Consider the following 17,784-nt stretch of genomic DNA (forward strand, 5'->3'; position numbering starts at 1 on the left):
GTACACACACGTACATCCCCTCCTTCTCCAAAGAATTAGAGTACTGCCGTCCATAAAAGCACTTTAGCAGCAGACTACATAATGCTAGTTATTATTACTAGAAATGTCAAGTAGGAGCAAACCTATAATTACATTTAAATTAATCTCTTTTTTTTCTCTGGGACAAGGCTATTTAAGGGCTTGTTTTACACAGAGACAACTCAACACCAAACAAGCCTGTTTCTTTCTCCAAAATACCCATGCCCTGTTAGCAGGGCCACAGTCCAGCTTATAAAACTAAATATTTACTAATTATTTAACAATAATAACTAAATATATAATAATAATATAGATAATATATAAAAGTAATAAATAAATAATCATAACTAAATATTTAGTCATTTGGGGTTTTTTTCACCCTATTTACTACGGAATTAGCTTAGAATCCAGCTTCAAAACAGGAACTGCAGAGTTTTAAGAAGTCTGGCAACTGCCATAATTAAAAACAAGAGAAAGTAGGCACCTTATATGTGTATATAATGTGTTATATATATAATATATGTGTGTGTGTATATACACACACACACATCAAAGAAAAAAAGGGAGTTTTGCTTAAGATGTGCTCAGGTGGCTGCAGATAAGCAGAATCTGAAACTTTCCTTTAAATTTCAGCCCTACCTGCAATAAAATCCCTCCTGGAGGGAAAGGTTGTCTTGCCTTTCCTTCGCTGTGCGGGTTTGGGATTGGCTGCCTCACCAGCCAGCCGGCTGCACTGAGCTCTGCAAAACAGGGACCTGGGGTGGGGAAACGGCCTCCGTTGTGGCTCTTCCCCTTTGTGTTGAATAATTCAGAATTTACTGGGCTGAAAGGGAAAAGGTGACTGTGACTGCTGCTGGCAGGGCAGGCAGGGCCCCAAGTTAGGGGTGAGCTGGCTCTGGTTATTTCCAGAGACTATGTAATACACACACACACACACACACACACACAAAAAAAAAAAGCATTAATATGCTATAATATGCTATATGCCCAAACACAAGCCACCGACTTGTGTTTGTGCTGGGCCTGAGCTAGCTGGTGCTCTTGCAGGAGGACGACCAGGTTACTGGATTACCTTGCTCAGAAAAGCCAGGAGAAAGCCCTCGGCGTGCTGAGCAAACCTATTGCTACAGCGTCCTTGAAAGCATGCGTTTGGCCCATGAGGGATGTTTCACTGATGAAAGCTTAGACACCTTTGAGGTAGGTTGTTTTTTTTTTTTAAAAAAAAGGAAGAAAGAAGCAAAAACTGCACAAATTCAGAGCTGTTAAGCACGGGCACAACTTCTTGGCAGCCACCCCTTGCGCACCCCACTGCTGCCCCATCGTCCCCCCACCCACAGGCCGGAGACCGCCCTTAGAGGAATCGCACTCCGATTTATCTCTGCATTTCCTCAGTACTTCACCCAGCAGCTTTTGAGGAAAATGTGCTTAACTGTCACCTTATCAACGCAGAGAAGCTAGCAGATTTGAATTATGTTGTGTAAATATTTGAAACATAAAGGATTAAAGAATTATTGATAGGCAGCCAGAGAAAGTAACCTTAGTTAAAATAAAAACAATGATGTAATTGATTTATAACACAGAAATGATCTGAACAGACTAAAGACGATTCAGAAAAGGCTAAAACCCCACACCTTCTGTGTTTTGGAAACCGATACAGTTTTTCTGTCTATTAGGTTTTCCTTCAGCTCTTTTGCGCCCCGAGTGCTCTCTTCTTCCTCCTGAAGTGAAGCCGTTTCAGCCTTCCCCTTGGTACGTAGTAGGTGCATTGCAGGAGAAATGATAATTCGGCCCAATGTTATTTTCCCTGGTCACAGTTAAGTCTGTTTATTCCTCGGTTTAGCTTATGATTTGGCTGTTGTTCAACATTCGCAATTTCAGAAGATTAAATTCCTAGACAGAAAGTACTATTTGGTGCAGTCAAACAACATGAAGAATTTGAGGACTTGAAAATAAGAGAGAGCTGGAATCTCGTAAACTCAAAGATGTTAATACTGTCAGGAATTTTCACTGAAGAGAGAGAGAAAATTCTCCCTACGAAGCTCCCAGCTCCCTCAAGCAGGGTCTTTTCCCAGTGCCCTCCCTTGCACACCCACCCACGGCACAGCTGCCCTGCAGCAGTGTGGGTAGGAAAAAAACAAGCTAACTAGCTTGGCCAGCACTGAAGTGAGGAGGCTTTAAAAAAAAAAAAGTAAGGAAGGCTCAGCCTCCATCCTTCACAGCAAGTAAGGCTCCTACGCACAACCACTTTAGGGAGGGGCAAAACCGAGTATTTTATGTCTGGAGCTGTGCTTTGCAGAGCCCAGAACACAGCAGCGGGGTGCTGCTGGGGAGGCAGGGAGCTCCTCAGCCCTCCCATATCCTCCTCCCACCCCTCCTCTGCCCCCCAAGCCCCCTCTAGGCACTACATAAACATTTAACTAATGTAAGTTAAAAACAGGCGAGTTGTATTTGTGATCCAGATCAAACTTACGCTGCTCTTAAACAGACATTGAATCATTTAGCACCAAGGAAAAGGATATCCCCATACAGTACACAGTTTAATTTGTTTCTACATGGTTTTATCTTGACCAAATCTAAAGTTTGAAATACGCATTTAGAGAAACAATCAGTAATTGGTCAAAGTTTGTCAATCCCTTTCAAAATATATTGAGCCAGCTACAATCAGAATGTGAATTAGTCTTTCATCTGCAATTTCAGTAAAATTAACTATTCCAGTTACAAGCTGGTCTGAGACATGATTAAAAAACCTTGGAGCAGTAGCCTGAGCAAAGCCCCTTTTATTCCAGCCTAAAATATTCACCTAGGGAAACAAAACTGAGCAAGATGTTACTTGGCTACAGCTGCTATGACTCTGCTGCTCCGTTTCCCTACACAGACCAGGCTTTGTTGCATCTGAGTCCCTAAATACCTCACCACATACATTTTTCTGAATATTTCTGTGTACTAAAAGCCCTCCGGACTCCCAAAGCATGCATCATCAACTAAAAAGGAAATGATGTTTCAAGCTTCCAGCTCCCCACTGCCACCTTCAGCAATAAAACTCAAAACAGATTAAATAAGATCAGTATTCTAGCCAGTTTTCTGCCTTCAGCTAGCTACATCACCATGGCAGTATGCTTTCACACTCCTGTATAAATGTCACCAGCATTGCAGGACAGTATGGAAAGAGTTAAGGACAGCTGTAAAAGTTGCTTAAAGAAATAAGCAGTCAGAAGACAAATACAGTTCTCAACTATTAACATTTATTAAAAGATTGACCAAAGTAGTTTTATTCCCAAGTTTTGTTTACAAAAGTCTAACAATTTCCCCAGGTAGTCAAAGATTAATAAAAGAACTGAGATGGCATTGCATTAGTGCATAGAAAGCAAAACTGGTCTACAAAAAAAACCCAAAAACTCAGAATTTGTGTAAAATTGAGGTTTTAAATACTTGAAAGCAATTGCTAGTATCGCAGAGCGTTCACAAGTGTCCATTTTCACTGTGTACAATGTAAAGTTGTTAGCTGCAATACTGTCTGTTCTCTAGGCTTTAGCTTTTTTTTTTTTTCCTCCTACAGAGGCAAAACCACCCCCTCTGCCCCAAACTACGAAGCGACTCTTGTGCCTGATCAGCTGGGCAATTTTGACATGAAACCTCTTCCCAGCAGCTTTCGCAGTTGCCACACTTTGCAGTTTTTCTGATCTACGCACAGCTGATCACAAGAAAATGGCCTCTCGAAAAAGCTGCGCAGCCCGCCTTTAGTCGGCTGCCCTTCCTGCAGCTTCCGCTACTTGGGATCAGAGACACTTCAAACGCCCAACGTTATTTCAAACCTTATTTTGCCTTAAGGCTTCAATTTTAATCAGTTGCTTATTACAAGCTTAATTTCCAAACTGTAACAGAGTTAAGTACATCCAGCTGAAGACAATGCTGTGCAAAGGGCGCAGAGGAACTGCAAACAGACTGCATATTGCATATCCAGGCCGCGGCCGGCCAAACCAAACATCCCGCACCTACACAGGAATGTGTAAGAAATGTTAGATATCTTACATTCAGCATAGCTGCACTGAGATGCAGTTTGTGCCAAAGCCGTTTTTCTTTTCATCCAAATTAGAACTTTGCACTTTGCTGAACCAGTTTAACCAAAGTCTCTTGGAAAAAAGTCAGCGGTTTAACTGAAAAGCATGCAAAGATTTGGCAAGATACTTTAACTTTATTATGGCAACGGTACATCTGCCTCAGCTTTAAAGTTATGTACTTCCTGTTGTGTTGGGGATACTAACAAGCCTTTAGGATTTAAGAATCGCGATGAGATTCCCTTACTAAATTCCAGAGCCTTCTACAGAGCCTGCAGCGCTCTAGCCCTTGCTTCCACGGTACTCGGTACATCGATACCTTCAAAAACGGTGTATCACGCTCCAAGGTTTTACTGCAGTTAAGACACGGAAGGTGAACAGAAAAAGAGAAAAGATCCAACCAAAGCAAACAAAGAACGTAAGTAACAGCAGTTCAGGATTATCCAAGCAGTACAGATACGTTATGCGTTCCTGCAGAGCAAGCACATAGCTGAAGAAGGAAAGGAAAACAAACAGAGGATATAGCCGTTACAGACAGAACAAACATACTGGTGTCATAGAATAATCCTCCAAAGATACTGAATTCTTTTTGAACTTATGTGGGGATGCTGTGGGGAAATCGTGTTAAAGGTTAGTAAAACAGCTGCATCATTAGGCAAGCCAGATCCGATTATCCATTAACTGCTTGTCTCCGTTTACCAATTCAAAGCAAGACTTTAATTATGTTCTGGAATCCCCATTTATTACAGCTGGTATTTCTTATAGCCCAAAACTTTTTACTTGGATTATTTATCTAGTAATTAATAATAATCTTCTGGACTAGTTACCCAATTCCACTTCAATTGACTGTTTGATCCAAATTGTCAACCTCATCATTAAAAATAGCAAGTATACAGTCCCACCACGTCATTTGGTGCTGACACAGCAGCGTGCGTTCCATTACATCACCCTGGGAAACGCACCAGTACGTTCTCCAAACAGACATCCTAGAAACATCCTTGACCCAAGTTCAAAAATTCCAAACCACCAAGCAGGACAGGTACAAACACCATCCTGTTGGAAGTCAGTGGAAATACCTGCCGGTTTCTCTCTCAGCTTTGTTCTTGAAGTAAAAACTGAGCAAGATGCTGCAATGGTGGGTCATTCAGAGATTGCCTGACAAGCATCAAAGCCCCCTTCTAAACAAAATTTGTTTTGAAATTAAGCTATTGAATGTCTTTCTCTCTATATACATATATTAGAAAACATTTAGCTATGTGTTTCATCTTGAAAGATCTACACAACAGTTAATCAGTTCCCCAGAAAAAAAAAAAATCATCTGTTTCTGCTGGCAACTAGAAAAATCTGTGTACAAGACTTATGGGAAACCCAACACTTGATTCTTTGTTTATGCTTTTTCAAGGTTAAATGCCTTTTTGTTTATACACTATTTCTTCTTCCCAATATGAAGTTTTCTTGGTTTACTCAAGGCATCACAGAATGCACCAGAATACCGTTAACTGTTGCCTTGTATTTGTGCTACCCAATTTAGAAACCATCTTTAAAGAAAGCACCACAGAAATAAGTTTTTTTTTTAAGGCTTAGGTCAGTTAAAACTAAACCTGCAGCTGAATTTTGCTCTACTCTTCAGAAACGACAAATTTGAGTATTTGCTTTGCAACTTCTGAACATACTCAAGTAACATTCATCCTTTCTGATCCCGCCAGGACTGTATATAGATTTTTCTATAAACTTAACATTAACCCAAAGAACACAGAGACATAGCATTGAACTTTTGTTTTAATGGTCTCAAATTCTGTGACAGATTTTTTTGGTCAAGTTTCCATTTTAAAAAATTTTATCGATTTTAAAGACTAATAACTTAAACTGCCACGAAACAAATGGTCCACAAACATTCCTTTCCTTCTGAAGCTTTTACGATGCATTGTAATCATTAACCAGTCTTTTACTATTAAACTTAAATGGCCAATTGAGACAAACAGTTCTGAGACCGTTCTTCCACCACTGATTAAGACTGAGGTGGCAGCTGATGTACAGAATTTTCATTTAGCCTTCTGAGCCTTCTGGGCAGACTTTGTGACCTTGCCAGCTCCACCAGCCTTCTTGTCAACTGCCTTGATGACACCAACAGCAACCGTCTGTCTCATGTCACGCACAGCAAAACGACCTGAAAACAAAAACAGGCTTTATGACTTTTGTCTAGGGCTACGTACCCACAACGTTATCTGCACAGCAGCAACACCCAACTTGGGTTAAGTGGGCAAACACCACTCTGGGACAGTGAACTGCGCGAGAGTGGGGGAGAGAGCAGCAATTCTCTAGAGAGCACCCCTGTACTGCTGAAGTTTTGGTTCCAAGTTTCTATTGAAGTTACAGCTTTTATAATAGCATGTTACAGAACATGCTACATCCCGATACTAGAGCTGGACATCAAGGAGCGTCTTTTCCAGAGATCAGGATTAACACATTTTTAGGAGATGCCTTACCCAGAGGAGGATAATCGGAGAAGCTCTCAACACACATGGGTTTGCCAGGGATCATATCAACGATGGCAGCATCTCCGGATTTCAGGAATTTGGGGCCATCCTCCAGCTTCTTGCCAGAACGACGATCAATCTTCTCTTTGAGCTCAGCAAATTTGCATGCAATGTGAGCAGTATGGCAATCCAGCACAGGGGCATAACCAGCACTAATTTGGCCAGGGTGGTTCAGGATAATAACCTAGGAAAAAAGGCAGCCAAGTTAACGCTGGGGTAATTTTGAATACTAATGTGTCTTACAAAGTCAGGGCTTTCACGTGATTTGCTTCAAGCAAATACATCTCAGAACACAAGTCTATGTCACCTTATAGCTTAGCCTACTAGTAAGAAAGAACAAGCCTCTAGTTTGAAACGTAGTTCTGGATTGTGAAATACATCTTCACACAGCTGCAAACATTACCTGTGCCGTGAAGCCAGCAGCTTCCATCGGAGGATCGTTCTTGCTGTCGCCAGCAACATTGCCACGGCGAACATCTTTCACAGACACGTTCTTAACATTGAAGCCAACGTTATCACCAGGCAGAGCTTCGCTCAGGGCTTCGTGGTGCATCTCAACAGATTTTACTTCAGTTGTAACGTTGACAGGGGCAAATGTAACCACCATGCCTGGCTTCAGAACACCAGTTTCCACACGGCCAACGGGTACAGTACCAATGCCTGCAGAAGAGAAGCAACGTTAGTAATTCAGCTCAGTGAATATATGCCCTTACAGGAGAAAACACTTGAGACAAGTATTCTACGTTTTCCACTTGAAAAAACAGCGCTCGGGCAAACTACTGCGTTTCTGTCCCACACATTAGCTGTTGCTGGCAAGTAAGATGCATTATAAAGAACACATACCGCCAATTTTGTAGACATCTTGAAGAGGCAGACGCAGAGGTTTGTCAGTTGGACGAGTTGGTGGCAGGATGCAGTCCAAAGCTTCAAGGAGGGTGGTTCCACTGGCATTGCCATCCTTTCGGGTAACCTTCCATCCCTTGAACCAGGGCATCTGTAACAAATAAAAAAGCCCAGGCATGAACTGTCTGCCAATTTTAACGGCACAAGGCTAGAAAAGACCAAGTGGCATATCTTAGTATTATCTCGGTATACAGCTGCAGAGTAAGGACTTGTGAAGTGCTGGGATTTGATTTTCACCTGGACACCTCAAACGTTAACTATTGAAAAACGTGCATTTTACTATTGCATAATTTATCTCAGTAATCCTATTTTCATTTCTTAATATAAACAAATGTCAAACCTACGTTAGAGCTCGGCTCCAACATGTTGTCTCCGTTCCAACCAGAAATTGGCACAAAAGCTACAGTGTCTGGGTTGTAGCCGATTTTCTTGATGTAAGTGCTGACTTCTTTGACAATCTCTTCATATCTCTTCTGGCTGTAAGGTGGCTCGGTGGAATCCATCTTGTTGACACCAACAATCAGCTGTTTTACACCCAGGGTGTAGGCCAGAAGGGCATGCTCACGGGTCTGCCCGTTCTTGGAAATACCAGCCTCGAACTCACCAACACCAGCAGCAACAATCAGGACAGCACAATCAGCCTTTGAAAAGAAAGAAAAGAGCCCCTCATTGTAATACTTGCACACGTGTCAAGGTATCAGGGCAACCCCCCCAACCAACCAAGTAACAACCTGCCTGAACTCCCAAAATCCTTAGTTCTATTTACATACCTGAGAAGTTCCAGTAATCATGTTCTTAATGAAGTCTCTGTGTCCAGGAGCATCAATGATGGTGACATAGTATTTGCTTGTTTCAAATTTCCACAGGGAAATATCAATAGTAATACCACGCTCACGTTCAGCTTTCAGCTTGTCCAAGACCCAGGCATATTTGAAGGAACCTTTGCCCATCTATGGATTTAAAAAAAAAAAACCAACACGTTTTTTCCCCCCCCTTTTTTGTAAGAATATGTACTTGCATGTACTTCAGAAAGATCTAAGAATAGTAAGTGGCTTAATACTGAAAGATGTTGCTGCTTGTAAAACAAGCAACAAGATACACTTGGCACTAGTAGTGAGAGATGCCAACCGTTTTGTTATTTAACCTGTTGACAGTTTAGCCCTCTTGACAGCTTGTTAACTGCACTAACACATCTTTAAGATAGATCTCTTGAGCCTAAGCCCTACTATCAAGTGTCCTCTACAAATTTAAGTTCTCTTACTAATGCAATCCCTGCAATAATCAACATTTTAACTGCCACTCAACCTAATGTTCACTACATTTCATTCTGCGATGTGCTTATTAAGACCTAACACTGTTATTACACAGAAAAAAAAAAAGGAAGTATGATCAATAGGACTTCCTACAGGTTCAAACGCCAAAATCTATACCTTTCTCATTTTCAGAAGTAAACCTTATCAGAGCAATTTCTTTCATTTTATCCTGAACTACATGTATGCAAAGACTGAAGCTGGGAACTCCACTTACATTACAATTCCAGATGTAACTATGCAGACGTAGCTTTAGGCTACCTTTCTTTTCCCTCGTTCTACACGTCACAATTTCAGCTTTGCCAACTAACGTAATGGCGGATTCAACGCTTCAGCACTTGTTCGACTACGGGGACAACTGCAACCTAACTGCCGCCCTGTGGCCACGGAACACTTACGCACTTGTTCAGCTACTGGGACAGTTGCAAGCGAACTGCCTCCCCGTGGCCACAAAACAGTTTGCAACTGAAGTTTTGCAACAAAATCTCTTTATTCATCCCTGCACCACCGAAATTTCGCTGGATGTCACAGGCCCACGCACCTCAGCAGCTTCCTTCTCGAACTTCTCGATGGTCCTCTTGTCGATGCCACCGCATTTGTAGATGAGGTGGCCGGTGGTGGTGGACTTGCCAGAATCGACGTGGCCGATGACGACGATGTTGATGTGGGTCTTCTCCTTTCCCATTTCGGATGTTAGTCAAGTTCTTTCTTTCGGCAAAAGAGAATCGACACCTGGAAGTTCCCCAGAAAAATACCAGTTACGCCTCGAGTGCGAACGCCCTCCCCGGGGCCGCCGGCGGGCACCCGGCCGAGGGGGCAGCAGGCCGCCGCGGGCGGCGATGGCGGCCCCGCGTGCAGGGCGGCCCGGCTAGGCCCGGCCGGGATGGAGGCCCCGGCCCGGCCCCGCCCCGCCGGGGGAGGGGCGGCGCGGGCGAGCGCCGGCCGGGGGCCCCCGCGGAGCGCCCCTCGCGTCGCCCCCTCCCCGCGCCGCCGCCGGGCTCGAGTTACCCCCGGCGGCCGGGGAGCGGGGCGGCGGCGCGGCGGGCCCGGCGGGCAGCGCGGAGGGCGGGGCCGGCCCGCTCCTTTGTGTGACTCACCCCGCCCGGGCCGCCGCGTCCTCCATTTTGTGGAGCTCGCGGCAGGCAGGAAAGGCGAGCGGCCATTTTTTTACTCGTGCCCCGGCCCCCCCCTCCCCCACCGCGGCCCAGGCGGCGGCCGACGGGCCCCACCGCCGCCCGCCACGCACCACGCGTCCCGGCGCGACGGCCCCACCGCCGCCCGCGCGGCAGGGGGCAGGCGGCCGGGCGCCTCGTGCCCCACGCGGCACGGTCACGCCGTTCCCCGGGCCCCGGTCCAAGGGTGGAGGGATCGAGGGGAACGATGCGTCGCCATCTCCCCGGCGTGCGCCCTCCCGCCCGCCCGGCTCCCCCGCCGGCGTCCCCTGCCCCTCCTTCCCCCCGGCCCCCACCCCCCCGCGCACCGCTCCGCGGCGGCGGCCACGCCCGGGCTCGACGCTCGCCGGGCCCCCAGGGCGGACGTGCCCCCGGCCCGGCTTCGCCCCTCCCCCGGCCCCGGCCTGCCCCGCGCGGACGCGCCTCACCTGCGCGGCGGCGGCGGCAAACCCGTAGCGAAAAAGACCGACGGCGTGAACGCCGCCCCTTATATACCCTGCGCGGGGGCGGGGCCTAAGGGACACGTCACCACTCCCGGCGGCCCCGCGGCTCCGCCCCCGCGGCCCCGCCCGGGCCGCCGCGCGGGCGAAGGGCGCTCCCCGCCCCCGCCGGGGGGCTGCCCCGGGCGCGGCTGGCGCGTCCCTGCGGGCAGGAGCGGGACGGCTCCGGCGCCCGCGGGGCCTCTCCTTCTCCCGCCTGTACGGGGAGCCCCCCCCCGGCCTCCCCCGGGGGGCGGACAGCGGTCACCCGCGGGTAGCGGGGCCGGGCCGCCGGCTCCTCCGTCCCGGGCTCGCGGTGTGCTGCGGCAGCAGCGCCGGGGGAGCGGGGGAAGGGGAGAGATGACCCCTTCCAGCGCAGGGGTCGAAAGCGGCCGAGGTGAACCGACGGGAGTAGGCTCCCTTCTCCGGGGTGAAGCGGGGCAGCACCGAACGGCGCAGCGGGAGCCCCAAGTGCTCGGTCAGGGCAAGCGTCTGCCCCGGCCCCTCCTGCAGCGGACAGGCGCCACACCGGACCTGGGGACGAGAAAGCGTCACACGTTGCATCATGGCCCGGTCCAGGGGGATGCAGCAGCTAAAGGAAGTCCCTGGGGAATAGCCTCAGGCAGAGTAATTATGTTTCTGATTAGGGACACAAAAGGACTCAGTGAATGAGATGAGAAATGCTCAGTTAGTTACGCTGACTAGCCTACATTTGTTACTTGCTTAAGATTATGGAATGTAAGAATCCCCCCAACTCATTATGTTGCAAGTCCCCCAGAAACGGAGGGGGGGAAGGAGGGAGGGAGCAGGAATTTCAGGAAGCTTATTACATCAGAATAAGAAACAGCATCGTTTGGCTTAAAAAAAAAAAAAAAAAAAAAAAAAAAAAAAAAGGCAAGCAAGCTTTTTTCTTGCTTTCTTGTACCATTAGAGAACAAAAGTTGACTTGGCTGAGAAAACTTTGGCACAAAAATACAAATCAAGGCGGACATACCTTAAGCAAAGCTGCATCTGAAGTGCAAATGTATTAAAGTGAATCCCTTAAGCATTTAGGACATGTGACTACTGTGTAAGAAACCCAAACTGCAAAATACAGAAACCCATACTGTATTTTCACATGAGAAACCTGGCAGCCCTAGCAAATTATTTTTGAAATCATGGCAACGAGGAGTCGGAAAACAGCTCACAACATCAGAAATAAAAGCCCTCGTGATTCCAGTGGATTGTTCTCTGGTTTACTCACTCCTAACTGATGTAGGAAAATCCATTAAATATTCAACAACTTCTATACCTACTCAAGTGAAATTAAGCTGAGAAGCTGAACAAATATCTGTGTGTGTTCTTTTAAAATGATCTGCAAAGGAAACAAAGCTACGTGCTCTGTTTTCTTCTTCAGGTACTTTATATGCCTATGTTAGAAACAGTTACTTACATATACGCAACTATAATCCCATTCATTTGTTGGTACTCTCTTCAGATTGCACTTGTAAAGCGTGGAAATAGCTTCTTTTTCAAAAACAAACAAAACCCAACAACAACAACAAAATAGAACACCCCACCTCATGCATCTACGCTTTCACTTGACTCCCAAGTTTCTCTAGCTGAGATACCCCCAGCATCAAACTCACTACAGTAAAGAGCTGTAAACTTAGTATTTCAGTGATTGATATGGAATTGAAGTGTTTCCACAATATCTGGTATTCTTCCACATGCAAAGTTAAAAAAAAAACCTGGGTGCATTTTGTAAAAAAAAAAAAAGGTGACTTGAGCGATGTCACGTTAGAGAAGATGCTGAGTTTAGAATACACCTTTTACACAAAAATCCAGTTTCAGAGTAAAACCTGCAAAAAGGTTCAGATGTTGTTAAACAAACTCACTAATTTTTAAGAAAGGAATAAAGTCATCAAGCTCTTTCTCTTCCCCTCCTATGTTTTTAGGCAGAGATTAGTGGTGGGGGTAGGGGGGCAGCTAGAGATGGTTCAGCTCTTCTCAAAACTAACATTTAGGAGCAGTTATTAGTGAAGACATTGCGTATGAAGACACGGTAATAGCAGGGCAGGAAAAGGGAGGTGGATCACTTTATGATAATGCATTTCCAGAAAGCGATTTAGTGGCTCAGGTTGAGGACCAAAGAGTAATATTTGGTAAGAAAGCTAAGCAGCAATTTTCAGGTCTCCTATAAAGCAAAGACTGTTTGCAAACACAGCTAAAAAGCTTTATTATTCAGGATAGTTTGAAGTTAGCTTCTAAAATGTGTATTTCAGTAGGGGGTATTTTTAATGGACTGATCTGTCAAAGTATCCATTCTCATAAAAAGGTAGTTTAACACTTTCCAAATGTAGTTGATGACTTGTGCCTCAACAGGGAGAGGAGACAGGAAATGTGTTCCTGATTTCTTACATAGCCCACACTAAACTGCACATTTCTTTTTTTTAAGGGACTTTTTTTTTTTTTTTAGAAGATTTCATAAATAAAGGCATTTAGAACTATGTATTTCTTAAGACGGCAATTTCTGTGGTATGTACATAGCTGAAAGCTATGAAAGCTGAATTTGTTGGACAAACTTTTAACCACGGTCCTAGTTCAAGCCTACAACAGTTGTTTTTTTCCCCTCCATTTCTTTAATTGTTTTCAAAATAATTTTATTATTTCCTCTTTAATCTGTCCAATACATGCTTTTATTCTCTCAACAACTAGTATATCTCTTATTGTCCATTCTATTAGCGGAACATTCCTCTTATCAATCTCACAAATATTTATACAGCTGGGGAGCTTCAGATATATGAGTAGCCTCACATAATTCAGTGGAAATGCATTCTGGAGAATCCTCTCAGCTAACAGAGATAGGCATACACTGGACTAAATCCTGTATGCAAATAGCCTGGTAAAAATTTTAGATTTTGTTCATTTGGCAAAACTAATCTCTTTGGTATGAAACATTTAGGAAGAAATGGAGATAAGAGATTTCAAGAACTCAAGGTCTTTCAGGCTTTGGAATAGTGCTTATTAAATCCAGACTGACTTCAGAAATAGGAGGTCTTTGTGGGGAAAAACTACTCATTCTCCCTCGACCACTGGTGAGCATACGCTAAACTGAAATAACCTATGTCCACATACGCCTTCAGTGTAAGAACACATAGAAGGGTTCTCTAAAGCATTTGTATTGTAGGAACCTATAGATTAGCTACCATTTTAAAAAGGTTTTGAATCTCAGATCAAATTATATTAAAATTAAAGTTACGCTGTCAGTATATCTAAGCCAAATATTCTAACATTTAAAAATAAATGTTAACTGGATTTTGAGATCACAGAAGCTACTGCGGCATTACTTTCATTTTAGCAGGTGGCTCCAGCGCATACAGAATGTACTATAAGCTTAGCACACAGTCACAGCCAGTGAAATCATGCTAGAAAATAAAAGATGTGCTCACTGAGCACCTCTGAAGAATTTTAACTCTCTTCCACGTACACGTGGAAGTGGCATCTTTTTTTGGTCAGACTCCTGTGCAAAGATGAAGGTAACTAGCATTTATACAACTATTTTAACTGTAATGAACAAGGTCATTCAGGAGTGTAAGCAAACAGACTTTATAAGCACAAGACTTTAAACACACATCTGATAAATACAATTTATCAAGCTCACTATATACAGAAGAAGCACTAAGATTTCTTGAGGGCACTTTCAGAAAGCGTGATGGAAAAGCAGTCCGAAATTACCAATAGTAATTGGTGATTAGCAAAACCAGATTCTGGTACACAGCATTATTTTGTAATATAATTAACCTTATACTTACTGTGAAATGCTTTCTAATCCCTACGTTACAGTTACCGTTGTATGTACATTAGTCTAAATGTTCAACATAAACTATAGCATGAGCACACAGCTTTACTTCCATCTATAAGAATCAAGGCATTAGAGAACACTTAATAGAAATAAAAAGCATCTACATCTGTTATGAAATCCTTTTCCCTACATGATCCTAACACTTACAACCAGATTTTACAATCATCTGTTTAATAAATAAAAGAACAATTAAATAATGGTGTTATTAATGTATGAAGAGATTACACAGAAAACCTGCTTCAAAAAAAATGGTTTAACTGAACTGGGTGAGGTAATCTGAACTACTTGAAAAAAGCTACTTTTGAAAGTTATTTAGCTCTGTACTAGTAGCTAATATTTTTATATAAATGAAATTACTTGGTAAAAGGAAGAGACAACAGTAAATACACTTGAAGTTACTGTCTTAGGAGACAGCACAAAATAAATGCCTCCATCCTTGGAAGTCTTTAAGACTTGGACTGGATAAAGCCCTCAACAACCTTGTCTGATCTCATAGCTGACCTTGCTTATAGATTCAGAAAATAAGGTCTTACAGTAGGAGGTAGAAGAGAGTGGCCTTCAAAACTATTGAGAGTATTACTAGGATGAATAAGCAGCTACAATTTCAGAAGCTTCTGAATAACTTAACATAAGCCTCTTAAAAAGGCATTGTTTCCCCTAAAACAAGTTTCCTGTGGGAAGCACTCCTGTTCCAGTTACAGCATTTACAACGGGTGAAGGATTAATGCTTAGAGGACAGTCTGCTTTAAAAAAAAATCCTTTGGACAATCTTTTCAAACCACATTTATCCACAGCACGAGAAAGCTAATTTATATTGAACGTTTAGTACCAGCTGAACCGTGATACTGAAGGTTTAGTATCAGACGGTGTGGGTATACGGCAGATGCGACCAGAACCAACAGCTGTATTTAAACCTCTGTTCTGTTCTGTGGAGGTCTGCATTACTGAGCTAGAAAATGAAAGTATCTGATTTAGAGCAGAAGTGTCCTAAGCGGAAAGAAAAGAACCTCACAGGTGGCTGCTTCAGTAAGAGTGTTCTGGAACTGAACAGTGCATGGGAAGATACATGCAAACAACTAGAGGACTTCAGATCCAAGAAGTAATTCCTCCTTTAGTTTAACCAAAAAGTGACCCTTCATTTGTAGACACCTGACAAAGCTTCATATACTTCATTAGTGCTGGGCTAATTTACACCAGCTGATGACCTGGCTCCAGGCAAAAAGCAGAGTTACTAGACACCAATGCAGAATAAAGGTGAAGGGCTGACAAAGTAACAATATAATTTGTTAAATTGTTCTGTGGTTTTGCATTAGTGTTTTCCAACAGCAAACAGGCTACAGTATTTGCTCCTCTTCCCCAAATGGAATCACATTTTTACTATATCCCACCCCATTTGGATACCCTAAATGAACGGTAAGTCCTTCTAGGAGTTCAATTCAAAAAATACCCTAAATGGGAGCATAAAAAAAAAAAAAATATATATATTAAAAATAGTGCAATGCGCATAAAGAAAGTGTCAGTTACTGAACCGAAATCCACTGGGTGAGGGCAGTTAGTCTCTTGTTCTCAATTTATCATGAACTTCCAAAATTCCATTTTAAAGCTCTGGTCTCTTCTGCTAAAAATAATTTTGCCAAAAGCAACATATTCGTCCTTTTGTGCTGATAAGCCTGTGACGAAACCTTTAGGTGGGACCTTAAATCCTCACCCACTCACCGTGCATTTTAGAGTTCTCCTCCGAGCCCTCACAGCAATTGAGCTATGCTCCGATAGCTTTGCTAAATGTCTACTCATAAGGGCAATTTTGCTGCCTCTCGCTATAGCAGGTTTGGAGCTGGCTTGTACACTTAGCAAGCTGGAAGTTCATCAACAGAAAACCTGTAATTCCCTGTTCTCATCTTGCATTCCCCCGCTTTCTGCCTCTCCTACCGACCCAAGGAAAGGCAAGTTTTCAAGGAGGGAGACAAAGTCTATAGGTAGATTCCTAGAAGGGGTTTACATGAATCAAGAAAACCTGAGGTGCAGCTTATGGCTGCAAGGGAGAGAAACATAACAAAGGTGATTTTGGTGGACTGCAAAAGTATGCTACAAATTGGAGACAGCAGATGGGTAGGCCAAAGGCGGAAGAAGGGCAGTACCTGAGACTTGGGCTAGTAAGGATGGTGCGGACACATCCAGCTGCTCGGCTGAAGTGCCTTCCATTGTTCATTCTCCCATCTCAACATTGCTGTGGTTTTGAGTCTTGGCATCACTCAGGCCATAGGATCAGTTTCCACTGCAATCACATGTACGTCATTCTTGCTATGTGGTAACCGCAGTAACCAGAAGTGGTGCAAGTCAAGTCATTTAGAAGCCTTCCTCAGATTTAGTGTATATAGCATATGCTTGACATTTATTCAGTGAATTTAGATTTGAAACGATTAAAGTTTGGAAAGGTTTCAGAGAAGAACTATGGGAATAAATCTAGATCTGGAAAAGCACTTATACTTGACCTGTTCAATCTATACTGAGTTTACTGAAAGGCAGCTTGGCTTAGCCTCCAGAATTCCACAAGACACAAAATCCCGTAAAGGAAGAATCACGAGTCTGGGCACAAAGACATAAGAAGATTCAAGATTGTTGGTAGTTAAATTAAGGTAGAAATAGAAGCCAATTATTTATAATTGGCAATGAACAGTGGGAACAGCTTGCTAAAAGCAGTAAGCCAACAGATGAAGAAGTGCTCAATATTTAATTATGTTAGTGAAAAAAACCCCAAACAATAAAGGAGAAAGAACTTGATTGGGGGAAGGGGAATAGGAGGGGCCATTTACTTAAAATGATGCCTTTGTTTTTAGTTAGCTGACTCTAATACAGTCTCTCTGAAGTACTTGGCCAGATGAAGCTATCTCAGAGCCACTACTTATTATCTTTATCTTTGAAAGCTATGGAATGGGAAGGTTCCAGAACACTGGAAAAATAGAAAAAACATCCCTAAATTGGGGAAAAAAAGAAGGAAAAAAAAAAAAAGAAAGAGCACACGCATGAGCTGGGCAGTTATGGAACAGTCAGTCTAATTTCAATTCCTGGAAAAATATATTGGAACAAATGAACTATTTTTAGAAGATAACAGGTTGATAAGTAACAGCCTCAGACTTGTTAAGAGCAGGTTGCATCAAAACTAATCTTTTCTACTGTGACAGGTTTAACAGGCTCACGGATGGGGAAATGTGGATATCATTTAACTTAAGGGAAGATTTGATGCTCCTTACAGGCAACTTGCATAAGTAAGCTCAGCAAACTTTGGACAAAATAATGGATGTGCAGGTGACCAGCTGAAGATGACACGTGCTCAAAGTAATTGCTAATATCACTATGAAAGGTTGTACCAAATCAGTTTCTGTGGGCACAGACATTATTCCACCATAAAAATATACAGTTATAAATACATACAAATGTAATTTTAAATTGCACACTTGGGGGGAAG

The 17,784-nt window shown here is 43.5% G+C and overlaps 1 protein-coding gene across 1 annotated transcript; it reads right to left on the reverse strand.

The window, feature by feature from the left end:
- Window positions 1-5,834: 5,834 nt before the first annotated feature.
- On the reverse strand, window positions 5,835-10,487 carry EEF1A1 (eukaryotic translation elongation factor 1 alpha 1). The gene is made up of 8 exons (XM_076333076.1): window positions 10,424-10,487; window positions 9,365-9,555; window positions 8,284-8,463; window positions 7,858-8,154; window positions 7,454-7,604; window positions 7,014-7,270; window positions 6,560-6,794; window positions 5,835-6,240 (listed from the first exon to the last, which is right to left on the reverse strand). The coding sequence occupies exons 2-8, from the start codon at window positions 9,506-9,508 to the stop codon at window positions 6,116-6,118; spliced, it is 1,389 nt and encodes a 462-aa protein (XP_076189191.1). The 5' UTR covers window positions 9,509-9,555; window positions 10,424-10,487; the 3' UTR covers window positions 5,835-6,115.
- Between the last annotated feature and the right edge of the window lie 7,297 nt (window positions 10,488-17,784).

The sequence above is a fragment of the Aptenodytes patagonicus genome, chromosome 3 (genome assembly GCF_965638725.1).
Source record: "Aptenodytes patagonicus chromosome 3, bAptPat1.pri.cur, whole genome shotgun sequence".
NCBI lineage: Eukaryota > Metazoa > Chordata > Aves > Sphenisciformes > Spheniscidae > Aptenodytes > Aptenodytes patagonicus.

Bases quoted from the DNA above. Each gene is read 5' to 3' on its own strand.
- EEF1A1 (XM_076333076.1), bottom strand. From the start codon at position 9,508: ATGGGAAAGGAGAAGACCCACATCAACATCGTCGTCATCGGCCACGTC. The intron at 8,155-8,283 runs GTATGTAAATAG...TTCTTTTCAAAG, and splicing joins TGATTACTGGAACTTCTCAG to GCTGATTGTGCTGTCCTGAT. The intron at 7,271-7,453 runs GTATGTGTTCTT...TCTCTTCTGCAG, and splicing joins AGATGTCTACAAAATTGGCG to GCATTGGTACTGTACCCGTT.